The 17,048-nt window shown below is 43.2% G+C and overlaps 2 protein-coding genes across 4 annotated transcripts in view; one reads left to right on the top strand and one right to left on the bottom strand.

The window, feature by feature from the left end:
- per2 (period circadian clock 2) overlaps positions 1 to 6,627 on the top strand; it is a 28,015-nt gene extending 21,388 nt beyond the window's left edge. Inside the window, exons 16-20 of one of the 3 annotated variants that reach the window (XM_084139690.1) lie at positions 126 to 1,096; positions 2,483 to 2,735; positions 3,033 to 3,276; positions 4,459 to 4,609; positions 4,768 to 6,627. In XM_084139690.1, coding sequence (XP_083995816.1) covers positions 126 to 1,096; positions 2,483 to 2,735; positions 3,033 to 3,276; positions 4,459 to 4,609; positions 4,768 to 4,839 — 1,691 coding nt within the window. In that variant the 3' untranslated portion in view covers positions 4,840 to 6,627. The other 2 variants (XR_014609681.1, XM_084139691.1) reach the window with 2 other exon arrangements.
- An 8,087-nt stretch (positions 6,628 to 14,714) lies between these two features.
- LOC311099078 (transcription cofactor HES-6-like) lies at positions 14,715 to 16,542 on the bottom strand. The gene is made up of 4 exons (XM_084139695.1): positions 16,268 to 16,542; positions 16,088 to 16,174; positions 15,886 to 15,967; positions 14,715 to 15,547 (listed from the first exon to the last, which is right to left on the bottom strand). Exons 1-4 carry the CDS (start codon positions 16,343 to 16,345, stop codon positions 15,084 to 15,086), a joined length of 711 nt encoding a protein of 236 aa, XP_083995821.1. The 5' UTR covers positions 16,346 to 16,542; the 3' UTR covers positions 14,715 to 15,083.
- Between the last annotated feature and the right edge of the window lie 506 nt (positions 16,543 to 17,048).

The following is a 17,048-nucleotide window of genomic DNA, read 5'->3' as shown; positions in this document are numbered from 1 at the left end:
AGGTCGTTAGACTTGGGCTAGTACAATTACACACAGACACACAGAGTACCTTAATGTTCTCATACACTCAACCTCTCACAGTCAAATACATAATGTAATTCCTCCCTCTCTGTCCCCCTCTCTAGCTGTGCCCGCTGTGCGCCCATGCAAGCAGGCTGAGCCCGCCCCCTGGCGAAGCGGGCGCAACAAGAAGACCAAGTCCAAGCGGGTGAAACAGAACGAGTCGTCCGACAGTTCCGTGTCTCATAGGAGGAGACAGCCGCAGCCCCGACCCCACCTCCTCAACCAGGGCCTCAACCAGACCTCCTGGTCCCCCTCCAACACCTCCCAGTCCACCTTCCCGCCCCTGGCCTACCCCACCGTGGTGCCAGCCTACCCCCTCCAAGTCTACCCCGGGGCAGGTACCATGGCTGGCACCATGCCTACCCGCCCAGACAACTCAGTGGCGGGCTTCGGTGACAGCCAGTGCAACCAGGATCGCCAGTGCCTGCCACCAAACATCCAGCCCTCGCCCTTCTCTACTCCCATGGTGACCCCCGTGGTGGCTCTGGTTCTCCCCAACTGCATGTTCCCTCAAATGGGAAGCGGGGCTCCAGGACAGCAGCCTTTCTACCAGGCCGAGACGGCCGGCTACCCCTCCCAGCCGCAGCCCTTCCCCCTACAGACGTCTCTTTCCTACCCAGGCCAGGCATCCTTCACCATCCCTGCCCAGGCGTCCTTCACCATCCAGGCCCAGTTTCCGGGCCAGAACCCCTTCGCGCCCCAGACGGCCTTCCCAATCCCCGCCCAGCCTTTCTCATTCTCCATGCCCATGGAGGCTCCCAAGCCACCTGGGGAAACCACCCAGTCTCGCTGCTCCACACCTGGGTCCATGGGCGGCAGGGACCAAGTGTCCTCCCCTCCACTGTTCCAGTCGCGGTGCAGCTCGCCCCTGCAGCTCAACCTACTGCAGCTGGAGGAGACGCGGTGCTCCCTGGAGAGACAGGACAGCATGGTGGTGGCGCCCTCCGTTGGCACTCAAGGGAATAACACCGTCAGCGAGAAGGGAGGGAGCGTGGTCGGCCAAGCCATAGAGAAGGTCAAGGAGCTTCAGCAGGTATGATACAAGTTTCAAGTCGTACGGGATACACATGGTATACACCATCCAACAAAATTCTTACTTGCAGGTTCCTTCTTCACAATGCAACAATAATAAATAATAAAAGATAAGAATACGAACATAAAGTAAATGGCTCAGTAGAATAGAATAAACATTTTAGCATAAGTATAATACAGGAAGGCACAATTTATAGTATTGGGAAAGTGGGGATTGGGGGGCATATGTTTAAATTGTTCAATATTTAGCAATAATAATAAGAGCGGTAGCAGCAGGTGTGTGTGAGTGTATATCTGTGTTGGTGTATGAGTGTATATCTGTGTGGGTGTATGAGTGTATATCTGGTGGGTGTATGAGTGTATATCTGTGTGGGTGTGTGAGTGTATATCTGTGTTGGTGTATGAGTGTATATCTGTGTGGATGTGTGCTAAAGTGCAGAGAGTCAGTGCAGGTGGTCAGTCCAGTTCAACTGTTCAGCAGTGTGATGTCTTGTAGATAGAAACTGTCTCTGAGCCTTTTGGTATCAAACCTCATGAGTTTGACCTTGTTCCCTCTTTCCCCTTCTGTATCCTCTTTTTCCACAGCCTCCTCAACTCTCCCAGAAACAGCGTTAGTGTAAGGTTGTGGCATCAATATTGAGTTTCCCGAAAATCGCAGCAGAACTACAAAAGTGTTGTTTTTAGACTGGAGGTGTTAGGCTAGGGTTAGGATGTATAAAAGGCGACTTAATCGCTAAGGCATTTACAAATCCATCCTATATTGTCTTCAGCTGGCAGCCAACTGGCACATAGGCTATAGATTTGTAATTTTTCTGAATATTTTAAGAATGCTTTTACTAGGTTACAATGTTATAGTTTCACCAATTTCTCTAGTCTATGCAAATTGTATTGAATCATTTAAAATGTTTAAAATTCTGACATCCTGTGTGAAGTAACTGTGCTGCCATGTCGAAGTACAATAATCCAAAAGGCTCCTTATGTCTAAAACTGTAAACCCATTGTGTCCCTTTAAACCCTTTAGCCCACATTCAGTCTGACCGGTCCAATGGGACCCTTGTATTCCAACACACTCCTTGTCTGCACACTATTGTCATGGGATATAGTGTGCTCTAGGCTGAGGTGTTGCAGTGACGAGGTAGGATAACATCGCAATCGCAACTCTCCACAAAATATAACTTACCGTAGTTACTGGAATACAGACCTCTGTCTATCCATCTCTCACAGTGGGACAATATGACTGAGTCGCCTCTTAGACCTTGAGGGGGAAGTAAAGTAGCAGAGTAGCAAAAAATAAAGGATAGGACTGATGACAGAAAAAAGGGAGCACTAAAACTTGAGAGTGGAACTTCTGTTTGTTGACCTTATCCTTTGACCTCTTGTCTTGCAGGTGGGCCCGCCGGGTGACGGTAACCATAGCGATGTCAACTCGTTGTCGAGTGACCTGCTGGACATCCTGCTCCGTTCAGACTCTCGTTCAGGCACCAGCTCAGCCACTTCAGGGTCCATGGGTTCCAGCTCTAATGGCTGTGGAACCTCAGCTAGAACGTCTAACAGCGGAATGTCTAATAACAGTGGAATGTTGGGATGTAGAACGTCAGCTAGCGGAACGTCAGCTAGCGGAGTATCTGGCCGTGGCACAGGTCTGTACACACACCTACCCTACCCTTTTGTACGTTTGTTCCAATTTTTTTCCTATTCTATACCAGTCACTTCCTCTGTACCAAACTTCACTTCTGTAACTGTCTTGGGGGTTTACATATTTGATCAACAAGACTGGCAGAGCAAGAACAAACACAAGATAGAAGTACATTAACATGGCAGCAAGACATTACGTTCAACAGTTTGTTGCTTCATGTATGAAGCACTTGAGACCAGAGCTCTGGTGCTTCTGAAGTAAGATATCCTAACTCTGTATTGTGCATTCATTCACCCCCCAGTAAGCAGCAGCCACACGAGCAACAACAGCAGCAACTACTTTGGCAGCATGGACTCCTCCCAGAACAGCTGCCAGAAGGTCAAAGTGCACTCCAGCGGCAGCAGGAGTGGTGGTAGCGTTAGCCAGGGGCGGCCAATGGAGGTGGAGCAAAGCCAATATGACAAATATGTACTGCAGGATCTGCCGTGGTTAGTCACCGCCAACGCTGACGACAAGGTCATGCTGACCTATCAGATGCCCTCGCGGTGAGTGGGAGGAGACAATAGGGAGGCGGCACGCAATGTGCTTGGAGTAGGAGAAAGATTGGGATTTTATAGGGGGGGGGGGGGGGGGGCTTAGGGGAAGGGTAAACTGATCCTAGATCTGTGACTTCAGACAACTTCTACCCAGGGCATAAGTCCTAGTGTAATGTTTCCCAAAATGATGAGTGGCCAAAAATGCTGGGGTTAGACATATTTGTTGGTTTTTATTTGGTAGATCATAAAAAATGTTTTAGATGGAACACAGTACTCTAAATCATTGGGAAATAATGTCCTAGTACATTGCACCCTAGTTACTACCCACTCCCTTCCTGTATTTACCTATGCATGCTGGATTAGTGTCCTAATTGGATCCCTCAAATCTATGTATGTTTGTGTGATGAATCCCTTTTTCTCCCCAATTTCATGATATCCAATTGCAAACTTGTCTCATCGTTGCAACTCCCCAATGGGCTCGGGAGAGGCGAAGGTTGAGTCATGCATCCTCCGAAACATGACCCGCCAAACCGCACTACTTAACGCCCGCTTAACCCGGAAGCCAGCTGCACCAATGTGTCAGAGGAAACACCGTTCAACTGATGACCGAAGTCAAGCCTACAGGCGCCCGGCCCGACACAAGGAGTGGCTAGAGTGCGATGAGCCAAGTAAAGTCCCCCCGGCCAAACCCTCCCCTTACCCGGACGACGCTGGGCCAATCGTGTGCCGCCCTATGGGACTCCTGGTCACAGCCTGTTGTGACACAGCCTGGGATCGAACCCGGGTCTGTAGTGACGCCTCAAGCACTGCGATGCAGTGATGCAGTGCCTTAGACCGCTACGCCACTCAGGAAGCTGTGTGATACATCTTATGATGATGAAAACGTATGAGGTCCTTAGTTGCTGGCTTGCAGTTATAATGTATGCCTATAAGATGGGGCTCTTGCACAAGTTGGGGTCTTGTTTACAGTTGTCAGGCAACGTGGGTTGAGAGATACGCATGTCTTCCCAATACGAAATACCCCATTTTTAAAACCACTATACCAGATGTACTCTTTTCCTGACACCCTAATACCCAATAGCACTCTCTGTGTCACATGTATGTCCAATAGCATTCTGACTGTTTGTGTCTTTCCCCTGGTCATATAGGTCACATAGTATACTGAGTGTGTATGTCCCTTGGTCTACACAGGGGCATCGAGAGTGTGCTTAGCGAAGACCGAGAGAAGCTAAGTGTGATGCAGAAGAGTCAGCCGTGCTTCACCGGGGAGCAGCAGAGAGAACTGGTGGAGGTCCACCCCTGGATGAGGAGAGGAGGGCTGCCCAAGGTCATGGATGTCGAGGTGAGCTCTCTTTCTCTATCTCTTTCCTCCCTCTCTCATTCTCACAATCACTGTCTCTTTCTCTCTCTCTTACACTACAGGCAGTCATTCACATTTGTCAAAAGCAAGTCTGAAAGTAACTAACAGAAATGTGTGTGTGTGTTGTTTTTTTTGTTAAGGCCTGTGTGGGCTGTGAGGAGGACGCTCCAGAGGCGGTGTTGTCTGAGGAGCTGCCTGGCCTGGATATGTGAGATACAGAGACTGAGACAGGCGTGGTCAGCCCCTCCAGGAACCCAGTGAGGAGCCCTTTAACATGGACACCTGCCCAAGCCCCTGCCCCTGCCCCTGCCCCTCTTCTGGCCTTGGATCATCATAGCCACAACCACCCCCTGAATCCACCCCTGTTAATTGTAGCAGCATCACCTCCGCCAAAGACTCGTTCTCAAGCGACATCAATCATTCACCAAGACCCACCCTCAGGCCAACAGCTGTCCCTGACCAGAGCAAGACCATATTGGACTGCCTAGTACTGCTTACATCCTGCGGGTACAAACCTTTTCTACAACAAGCTAAACTGTATGGAAACTCTGCTACAGCCTGAGAGACCAGGGAACATACAGACTGTTACAGCCCACCTGGTCAATTCATTTTCAATGTGTGTGGATGTGTGAGAGAGAGAAAAAGAAGAGCGAGTTCCAGTGTGTCCACAACACAGTTCCTGTTCTATCAATAGTTTTTTCACTTATTGAAATTAATAGTTTTTCTTCACTTATTTAAATGTTTTCATTGAAAAAGTTTGACTGTAGTAGTCTTGTATTTGTGTTGATGGTAGCCCCAGGGCTCTAAATTAAAAATGTTCATTGGTAGCACTGGTGCTCCCAACTTAAAGAAGTTAGGAGCACCACATGAAATTTAGGAGCACCAAATTGTTTTATTGAAATACAGCCTATATTGGGCCTATACGAATTCTAGGTACTTTTGAAGGACATGATGTGCCCTAGAAACTAATATGTAACATGTAATATGTAAGATATGAATTTATTGTAAAAGCTAAAATGTTGATAGGAATACCTGTCATTGAAATGACAAAGTAATTTGTGGAATATTAGGTTTCTACATTGTGTAAAAGCACTGTTTTCCTATTGAGATGCATTACATTGAAAATTGTACACTGTCTCTTTAAAAACAGCAGGTTTGTGATGAAGACAGGCAAGAGATCTGTCATTCATTCATCACTAGGATCATTGATTTCCTGATGAAGCTATCCCTTTTCCTTTCTTTCTATGACCCCAAATGTTTGGATATACTGGTAATGTTACCAGATTGTTAGCTAGCTAGCCAATGAGGTAACATGACTGAATTGTAAACAAATGGTTAACGACATGGTTTATGAATGTAAAATGCAGTCCAAGTGAACCGCTATAGGAAGATAAAAATGTAGCGCCGGTAATATGGGTCAGATCTTTTGACCTGGGCCCAGTTTTCCAAAAGCATCTTAAGACTAAGTTCATTGTTAGCACCATTGAGCTCAATGGTTCTAACGATGAATTTAGCCTTAAGATTATTTTGGGAAATGGGGCCCTGATTGGGATGGAAGCAAGCCGCTTTCGCTGTAGTAATGGTGCAACCATGACTCTAACTAATCTGCAGTCGCTTATTTCTCTAGGGCACTCGGAAACAACGTTACAGCGAAGCCTTATTACACCAATTATTATCTGGGAGATTTTATTTCCTAGGCGCACAGTGCTCCCAAAATAAAACTCCTGGTCGCACAGCAAAATATTTTGTTGCATATGCAACCAAATCGGTTGCGCTTTAGAGCCCTGGGTAGCCCAGAATATTTGGTGGACTTGCTGTTTTTCAACTGCCTTTAAATATGAGAAACAAGAAACAATCCATTGGAGTGTAAGAATTTGTATCACCCATAAGTGGTTGGTGAATTTTTTATTTATTTTTATCCTCAATTGTTCTACAAAAGATATTAATGTATACTATATGTATTTATTTTTATACAGAGAATAATAACTGCTGGAAAAGCAGATGAATAGTATGTGTTTCTATGTTCTGAGCTTCTGACAATGTATTCCTTTCTACTGAATATAGGAAGAAACCAGCATTAGAGAAATCTAGGTCCAATATATAACATGATGATGTTGATATCAGTTTGTTGTTGAAAACACATACAGGGTTTCTAGTGTATTGCCTAGGCTATGTTGAATGGGCACAGATGCAAGCGACTTGGCTGCAGTAAGAAAGCCATCACCATCTGTGCCCATTCAATGATGTTTTGATTCTTGATGAACAGTCGCTAAGATTATATTTGGTTGTGATCTTTGCAAAATAACTATTTTGAGTAAGGCAGTTGTTAGCTAGAATGCTAACGCTCATTGACATAGGCTGTAGCAAAAGCTAGCCAAAGAGCCATTTTACTGGTTGAAGTTGAAGTGTTTTTTACGTATAATGCAGTTGATTTGCGATGATGACGCAAACATTATATTAAGCAGGACATTCATACGAGCCTTAAAATCCAAAAGTAGTGTGAAATGCACTCGTAAGCAACATGAAAATAGAGGCTTTTTTTTTGCTGCCGTTCTATAAGAACTCCCCCGTGTTCTGCCATAAACTTGCGCACATCGCATTCGTGCAGCAATGTTTGCAAACACAGAAAGGGGTCTATTGGGAGGACCTTCATGTGTTTGGCTAAGCTTTGAGGAAAGAGTGTCCTAGGATCAGCTTTCCCAAACACAATACTAAGCATTTTCCCAGTCGTTATTAGATAGAACATCGCGGCCCTGCCCGCCTTTGGGGAAAACAACCTGTGGTTACCTAGGTTCTAGGTTACCCTATTGACTCACAGCAAAAACTTGGCCTTTTTCAAATGCAATTTTCTTGTTTTCTACTTGTTTTAGACAATTACAAAACTACATTTAAGAAAGTACATGTCTATTACTTTTCAACATTGCCTGCTCCCGAGCATTCTCACTACTTAGAAAGATGTAAAATTGTAGGGCTTCCCTCATGACCGCAGTGGAGAAGGTGGAAAGCTTCAAGTTCCTTGGCGTACACATCACTAACAAACTTAAATGGTCCAACCACACATACAGTGTGGTGAACAAGGCGCAACAGAGCCTCTTCAACCTCAGGAGGCTGAAGAAATTTGGCTTGGCACCTAAAACCCTCACAAACTTTTACAGATGCACAATTGAGTGCATCCTGTCGGGCTGTATCACCGCCTGGTACGGCAACTGCACCACCCGCAACCGCAGGGCTCTCCAGAGGGTGGTGCGGTCTGTCGAACGCATTACCGTGGGCAAACTACCCGCTCTCCAGGACACCTACAGCACCCAATGTCACAGGAAGGCCAAAAAGATTAAGGACATCAACCACCCGAGCCACTGCCTGTTCACCCCGCTATCATCCAGAAGGCGAGGTCAGTACAGGTGCATCAAAGCTGGGACCGAAATAATTAAAAACAGCTTCTCTCTTAAGGCCATCAGACTGTTAAATAGCCATCACTAGCACACTAGAGGCTGCTGCTGCATATTGAAATCAATGGCCACTTTAAGAAATGGAACACTAGTGACTTTAATAATGTTTACATATCTTGCATTACTCATCTCATATGTATATACTGTATTCTATAATATTTTACTGTATATTAGTCCATGCCGCTCTGTCATTGCTATATATGTACAGTTGCGTCGGAAGTTTACATACACTTAGGTTGGAGTCATTAAAACTTGTTTTTCAACCACTCCACACATTTCTTGTTAACAAGAATAGTGTTGGCAAGTCGGTTAGGACATATACTTTGTGAATGACACAAGTAATTTTTCCAAAAATTGTTTAGAGACAGATTATTTCACTGTATCACAATTCCAGTGGGTCAGAAGTTTACATGCACTAAGTTGACTGTGCCTTTAAACAGCTTGGAAAATTCCTGAAAATGATGTCATGGCTTTAGAAACTTCTGATAGGCTAATTGACATAATTTGAGTCAATTGGAGGTGTACCTGTGGATGTATTTCAAGGCCTACCTTCAAACTCTGTGCCTCTTTGCTTGACATCATAGGAAAATCAAAAGAAATTAGCCAAGACCTCAGAAAAAAATGGTAGACCTCCACAAGTCTGGTTCATCCTTGGGAGCAATTTCCAAACGCCTGAAGGTATCACGTTCATCTGTACAAACAATAGTACGCAAGTATAAACACCATGGGACCACGCAGCCATCATACCGCTCAGGAAGGAGACGCGTTCTGATTAACGTACTTTGGTGCGAAAAGTGCAAATCAATCCCAGAACAACAGCAAAGGACCTTGTGAAGTTGCTGGAGAAAACAGGTACAAAAGTATCTATATCCACAGTAAAACGAGTCCTATATCGACATAACCTGAAAGGCCGCTCAGCAAGGAAGAAACCACTGCTCCAAAACCGCCATAAAAAAGACAGACTACGGTTTGCAACTGCACATGGGGACAAAGATCGTACTTTTTGAAGAAATGTCCTCTGGTCTGATGAAACAAAAATAGAACCGTTTGGCCATAATTACCATCGTTATGTTTGGAAGAAAAAGGGGGTTGCTTGCAAGTCGAAGAACACCATCCCAACCGTGAAGCACGGGGGTGGCAGCATCAGTGGGGTGCTTTGTTGCAGGAGGGACTGGTGCACTTCACAAAATAGATGGCATCATGAGGAAGGAAAATAATGTGGATATATTGAAGCAACATCTCAAGACATCAGTCAGGAAGTTAAAGCTTGGTCGCAAATGGGTCTTCCAAATGGACAATGACCCCAAGCATACTTCCAAAGTTGTGGCAAAATGGCTTAAGGACAACAAAGTCAAGGTATTGGAGTGGCCATCACAAAGCCCTGATCTCAATCCTATAGAAAATGTGTGGGCAGAACTGAAAAACGTGTGCGAGCAAGGAGGCCTACAAACCTGACTCAGTTACACCAGCTCTGTCAGGAGGAATGGGCCAAAATTCACCCAAGTTATTGTGGAAAGCTTGTGGAAGGCTACCTGAAACGTTTGACCCAAGTTAAACAATTTAAAGGCAATGCTACCAAATACTAATTGAGTGTATGTAAACTTCTGACCCATTTGGAATGTGATGAAAGAAATAAAAGCTGAAATAAATAATTCTCTCTACCATTATTCTGACATTTCACATTCTTAAAATAAAGTTGTGATCCTAATTGACCTAAGACAGGGAATTTTTACTAGGATTAAATGTCAGTAATTATGAAAAACTGAGTTTAAATGTAATAAGCCATTTAGCAGACGCTTTTATCCAAAGCGACTTACAGTCATGCGTGCATACATTTTTGTGTATGGGTGGTCCCGGGGATCGAACCCACTACCTTGGCGTTACAAGCGCCGTGCTCTACCAGCTGAGATACAGAGGACCACATGTATTTGGCTAAGGTGTATGTAAACTACCGACTTCAACTGTATATGTTCTTGAATTCCATTCCTTACTTAGATGTGTGTGTATTTGGTATATGTTGTGAAATTGTTAGATATTACTTGTTAGATATTACTGCACTGTCGCAGCTAGAAGCACAAGCGTTTTGCTACACCCGCAATAACATATGCTAAACACGTGTATGTGACAAATAAAATGTGATTTGATTTGACTCTTTTACAATGGGGGTCAATATGAAAGAATGTTGGTTTTCCCCAGTTTGTTGGCGTGGTCGAGGGTAATTCCTTATTATTACGTGAATACCGACTGGGACTATAGCGTTATCAGGCATGCTGGCCTTGGAACTGTATAGCGATCAAAGCACTTACTACCTTGTAGTAGGGCTGGGATAGTTGACCAATAGTTTATTGCACAGGCATAAAGCATTTGGAACAGATGTCGGAGGCATTTGTCAGGACTTCTGTCTATTCTTCAAAGATAAAGCATAACATTAAAAAAATTTGTGAACACTCTAAACACACAAATTGTCAACCTGAACTTTTCCTAAATTATTTCTGTACAGTTTGTCTTGTATTTCTCTGTATTTCTGTATTTATTGTGTTGTTGGATAGTGACTTTAAAATGTGTAAACTTTTGAAGTTTTTAGAAAATTGAACTTATTAGCTATTCTGTGTTGATAATGTTTCAAAATAAAAGAGAAAGATTTCAATATATTTACACTTTTCTAGCCTACTCTTTATGAAAACACAAAAATTTGACACAAATGTAATAAAATCAATTGGGGTTAATTGACATGTATTTATTTCATGCCATATGTTAGGAGACCTTTTTCGTGTTTATGTGTATTCAGGGAGCAGGCCATTGTGGATATTAGGCCTAGTGGTTATTACATTTCAGTGGAAATAGCCTAGGACATCCTCTCCCAAATGCTTCTTTTGATGTTCACAACCTGCTATACCTTTAAACCAAAAGGCCCATTTCATGGGTTTCCTATCACTTCACTGCAACTCTTTCAACGTGGTTTTAGTTATTTATTAATTTGGTTAATTTAGGTAGATGATGTAGTGGACCATTAATGGCACGTTCTTAATTTGAGAGTTGAGAGGATCTAATAATAAGTAGGCCTACTTTGTGTGAATGACTTGAGCAGTTACAGAAATTGATCTTTGGTGAGATGATTGGCCATTGAACCAGTATCTGTGCGTTAGAGACCTCTCGAACACCCAGAAAGCTCCGATTCAAACTCTCATTCAGCAGCTCTGCAAGCGTTATGTCAAAATACGTTCCTTGATCACCAAATATGGAGTTTCACTATCTTCATTTACTCCCGTTACGACCGGTATGTACTTCCGAAAAAGGTATAAATACAAATTGACAAGCAACCTAAAAAATGCCTATTCGGCACCTCCAAACTCCAAATGCACAGGTCGGAAGTCTAAAACCGCTCCGGAAGACGCATTTTTTCGGGTGTATGTACATTTTTCTTTGAACCTTTTTTGAAAGTACATGCAGGCCGTAACGGGAGTAAATGAAGATAGTTGCTCAGCGAAACTCAATATTTGGTGATCAAGGAACGTATTTTGACATTATAACTCTTGCAGAGCTGCTGAATGGGAGTTTGAATCGGAGCTTTCTGGGTTTAGAGAGGTCTCTAACGCACAGATAGGCTACTGGTTGAATTGGCCATATGCTCACATCAATTGCCTAGGCCTACCCGTTCGAAATGAGTGGCAGTGTGGCAATTCAAAATAGGCCTATCAACCACTATAGGCTATTTTAGTAATTCCATTTTCCCCTGCAGTATAGAAAGAACATTTCAATCAGATTACTTAATATTTGCCTAAAAATGCAAGAGGAGAGGATCACATAAAATCCTCATGCTCGCAACCAAAAACCAATAGCATGGCTAGATTATCAATGGAAACTGGACAGGAAGGCAGACAGGCAGACAGACGGTGGTTAAGATTCTCCCACGGCTTTTAGCAGCTTGGATCAAAGCGGACACGGTCATTCACATCCCTCGCTGTTCGCACCTCTCCCAATTTGAGGATCAGGTGTGAATCTGGACAACTGCCCTCCTGCTGTGACGGCCACCTCTTGGGTTCCGCTAATCCGGAGTCGGCTCCATCACAAACTGACAACAGTCTGTGAATGTCTCCTAATAATGTGGATTTCAGGTACAGAATTAAAATACCCCTTTATCGAGCCACCTTGGCTAGGCTATGTTACAGAGTAGGCCTATTTATTGAGTTGTCACAAACTCAAACGGACGCTGAACGTTGGGTATGGGCTAGTGATATGGAATTAAACAAACTATCTCTTTAATTAATTAATTAATATTAATATGCCATTTAGCAGACGCTTTTATCCAAAGCGACTTACAGTCATGCGTGCATACATTTTTTTTTGTGTATGGGTGGTCCCGGGGATCGAACCCACTACCTTGGCGTTACAAGCGCCGTGCTCTACCAGCTGAGCTACAGAGGACCACATCATTAATAAATATCTGTTCAATAATATAATGAGGAGAATAATTATTATTGAAAAACGGAATAGCCTTTAATAAAACAACTTTTTTATTTTTATTGTATGTGGTTTGAAAGAGTGAGAGAGGTTTCCTGAATAACAGGATATTAACATTATCCTGTTGATGGAAGTCGAGACCTTAGAAAATATGGATGTGTCAGAAGTGACACTTGGGGACATCAGAGCAACATCCAAGGTGCCACTTTACAGATCGGCTACTGAGCCGAGGAGAGGCGCTTTGATATTCATTGTAGGTACCTTTGATGTGGAGGTCTGTGGCTATGTGTGGATATCATTCATGTTAAAACGGTCTACTTCTTAAAAGAGTACCCCACATGGGCTTGCCACTTTTTTCTGAAAGGGATAGAAGAAAAGCTGTGAGCAGAGAGAAATGTTATTTTGGTGTCCATCTACCTGTTCGGCATGAAGCACATAATAATTATGCTTAATTCTATATGAAAAATATGCATATTCTTCTGCATATCTAAGCATACCTCTTGAGCTGGCTGTATCCTCCTGACTGGTGGTTATTTTATTAAAGAAACTCAATATGCTTCTTTGCATCTCTGCTAAAATCTGGGTAAAAGATGGAAAGAAATCAGAGTCTTATTCAGTACGTTTAGTTATTGCTTGCTTTTCTAAAGTCAAGCAACCTTGCCAACAGGCATGCCAGCTGAGATAGTTAGACAAGCTAGGTGCTCTAACTTGATTGACAGCCTGAAATGGCTTCTTGGTAGCTAGTTATGTGGTTGGGAGATTGGGAACCTATCTGGGTTATCTAAAGCCAACTTCATAAAATTGCTAAGTGGCTAGTAGTATTACTGCTTGGCATATTTCAAGGAGGAATTTAACGCTGTCAGAATACCAATGAAGGCCATCAAATGAACCATGTGCCAGATCTCACACTGCATTGTAGAGAAGAAGTTGCCTGACGACTCAAAATGAATTCTTCCACTGTGCTATGTTCCCTACATACTTCAGTCTAGACTGCCATCAGAAGTCGTTTGTGACGTCAAAATTAGGGGTGTTGTACAAAGTCATCAGCGATTGAATCATTTCTAACCAATCAGAGTATCAAAGCCAATGGGGAATTTTCAAAACGTTGCTTTACCCACGTGTTCTGGCTCTGTCCCAGCCCCATCGGTTTCTGGGACCAATCAGAATGGTTCGAATGTGTGCGTTATAGAAATCTAACCTAACATAGCAGGCGTTAAAAGAAAATGCCTGAGAGGAGTTCGAAAACGCCTAAACGGAGTTCCTATGTCCGTTTTTTTTAGCAGAAAAGGAAGCTAGTTTGAATTAGCTGTATCCCAGAAAACGGATACATCTGGTTGTTGGCAACTCCACTAAGGGTGTAGAAATCATTGGGGAGGAACTCAGATCCACTCATTGAGGAGAAGAAACTAACGTCCGTGGTTGTGACGTAGCGTTTGACCAGAGCAAGGAGTTTGGTTAGCCTGTCAAGATAAGACCAAAGCCAGACATTCTCACCTGATAAAGGTCCACTGGTCCAGCTGTGCTGAAGTAGTCTTCAAAGCCTACCTTCACACACACAAATGGCACACAGTGCTTATATGATTAATAACTAGAAAACAATGCTACCAGTGTATTGCTGAAATGTGATTACTGTGGAATGACTGTTTGATGCTAGTTTAGCAGGCATGAATTTAAACCATTTCTGGTCCCTGTGGAATGACTGTTTGATGCTAGTTTAGCAGGCAAGAATTAAACAATTTCTGGTCCCTGTTTTAGAAGTGTGCTAGAGCAATAGACTTCTCTGAAACAATGGACCGATTGTCCATTACTTCATGTAAACATTTTCACAGCTAAGTAAATAGGATAAACTGAGTCCATTATGATGAGAAAGTACATTTAATTAAGTGAACTAAGTCAGTGTATAACAATTTATGTCTGAAATTAGATATTGACATGATCAGCCACAAACCATTTGTTATTACAATGTTACAGATGACATACAATATTTATTTTATTAAACCTACACAAATAAAATAATTTACACACAACACTGCATTACTAAGTGTGGTTTACTGGGACATAGTACTTTCTATACAGCCATACTATCAACAAATACATATTTACATTTGTACCCCCCCCCCCCCCCCCCCCCCCCCCTTCACTGAAGGTAAATAAACAACCTATATCTGGCTAAAAGACATCTCAGATCTATAACAATGTGGACTTATTCAAAGTTGATTTAAACATTACAGTTCATTCATTAAATAGTATTTGATATGTATTATTATTTATTCAAATGCATTAATAGAATGGTTCTGATACAAAAAAAAGCTTTTTTAAATGATGCCACCTCTAGCCTACTTGCAACCGGACTTTGCATTACAAAGTATAGTCATTGTAGTGATAGTGTCCCACTTCTCATGCTATTCCTATATCTGTCATCCAACAGTCTAACAACATTACAAGGAATTTAATCTTCAAATATACTGAACAAAACCCAATATACAATAACTTTTGTAGGCTATTCCTCTAGTAATGGACAGTTGTGGGCTTCCAGTAATTTGGCTCTACCAAGGTCTCCACATGGACTTGGAATAGGCCACTGTGGGCATGTTCAGAACATCCTGGCTCTCAGCGTCCACAGAGATGTGGCTCTGCTCAGAGTCAGTCTCGTCCAGATCCGAGCACAGGTCATCACTGGAGGAGGTGGAGGGCGCCGGGGAGAGGGCTGAGGAGCTTCCGCTGGAGATGCTCCTTCCTCCAGCGGAGACCAGTGCTGCGTAAATGCCCTCAGAACTGGGCCAAGTGCTGCTGCTGTTAGTGGAGCAGTCTGTCATGATATCCTGGAGCATCACCTGGAGTCTGTCCTCATCGTTCAGGGGCATACATTCCAGGAGGTGGTTCAAGAGCTCCGCCGCGAGAGTTGCGTCGATTCCCGGGCAGTTGGACACAAAGGTGTGCACCTCATGCATGCATTGGATGTAGCCAGCAGCAAACCTTTCACTTGCCTCATGGTTCACTGTGTCTACCTCTGACAAAGCACAGACAGAAGCCCCGTTTATACCTGGTTCTAACATGCATTCGTTGTCCTGATCCTGTCCACATTCTGATGTTGCCCACATTTTTAGACAGGTGTAGACGACTAAAAGACGCATTGTGATCTGATTGTGATCAGATCCTATAAGTGTAAACAGACAAGATCAGGTCAAGATCAGGATGAAGGACACATGTTAGAGGCAGGTATAAATGAAGCTAAAGAGATACAGTAATGAGACTCACAGGACATAGGCCAACACATAGAACATTCTACCAGTTGGATGAAAATGTCCATGTGCATAATAACATTGCGTGAATAATCATATACCTTACCATGTGCTTGGTTTTGAAGGATACTCTCCACTCGTTTTACAGTCATTTCCAGCACTTCTGCATTCTCCATCTTTGATTGTAACTGTGAATGACAGATTGATAGGCTACAATGTAAATAACTGGTTTACAATGCAACGACAATAGGCTACACAAAGAGAGGGGACATGTGATATAAAGTCACATAAAATGTGCATAAACGTACATCTGTGTCTGCGAGAAGAACTCTGAGTTCCTGCAAACTTTCATTGATGCGAGCCCGTCTCTTTTTCTCAACCAACGGCTTTCTGGTCTGGAAAAAAAAACACAATTCACCGCCACGTTAATAAATTAGGCTACATTTAGTCAAACCAAAGACCACTCAATACACGACAATTTGGCCTACCTTTCTGTCCACTTTAATGCCGTAGTATTCATCTTCGTCTCTACTCAGTCCTTTTTTGTTATTGTGAGTGGGGGCCATGTTGTAGAAGTTTAACCCAGACACTGCCCGAGGTTTGGTAAATCCACACGACCGTTACACTCCGTGAATGGGACAGATGGCCGCCGGTCCCTGCTGCAAACAAAGCCGAGCTGTACTTTTGCGCAGACTGGTACTAGATTTGTTATGCAGCCTCAAGCGCAACGATAGTGCCAGTAGTAGGTATTTATAACGCCTCATTTAAATGTGAATAGAGGGGCTGAATGCGAAGTGCTGACTGCGTGAGCAAGAGATTGTTAAACGCACTTGCGAATCAGCCAATCGCTGGTCTAGACTTTTGTCCTCTGCGCACCATAGAAATTGTCTGCAGAGAGAGAGGACTTAGCTAGACCACAAGAGGGATATTCTTTAGTTTCTGTCCCAGGCCGAAATAAATTGGTATTTTATAACCCACAATTCTAGTCTGCTCCTGACACCAATATGCTTTGTAAGATAGATGGAAATGAAATGATGACAAGAAACAGCAAAGAGACAATTAATCATAACTTAACACATAAAACAGATATTTATTGAATTAGGAAATATAAAACAATAAGTAAACAATATGCCCAAAGGATCATTATGAATGTGCCCTATAAATGTTAGATTTTGTACTCATCGTCATAACTTCCGACTCAAACAAACACTTAACCAATTCCCAAATCCATTAGCAAATTCCATTAGCCCATTGAATCGTGCAACATTA

This window comes from Coregonus lavaretus, assembly GCF_964263955.1.
Source record: "Coregonus lavaretus genome assembly, chromosome: 23".
Classification (NCBI taxonomy): domain Eukaryota; kingdom Metazoa; phylum Chordata; class Actinopteri; order Salmoniformes; family Salmonidae; genus Coregonus; species Coregonus lavaretus.
Note: the sequence above shows the minus strand (reverse complement) of the source record. Positions and strands in the feature narration are given on the sequence as shown.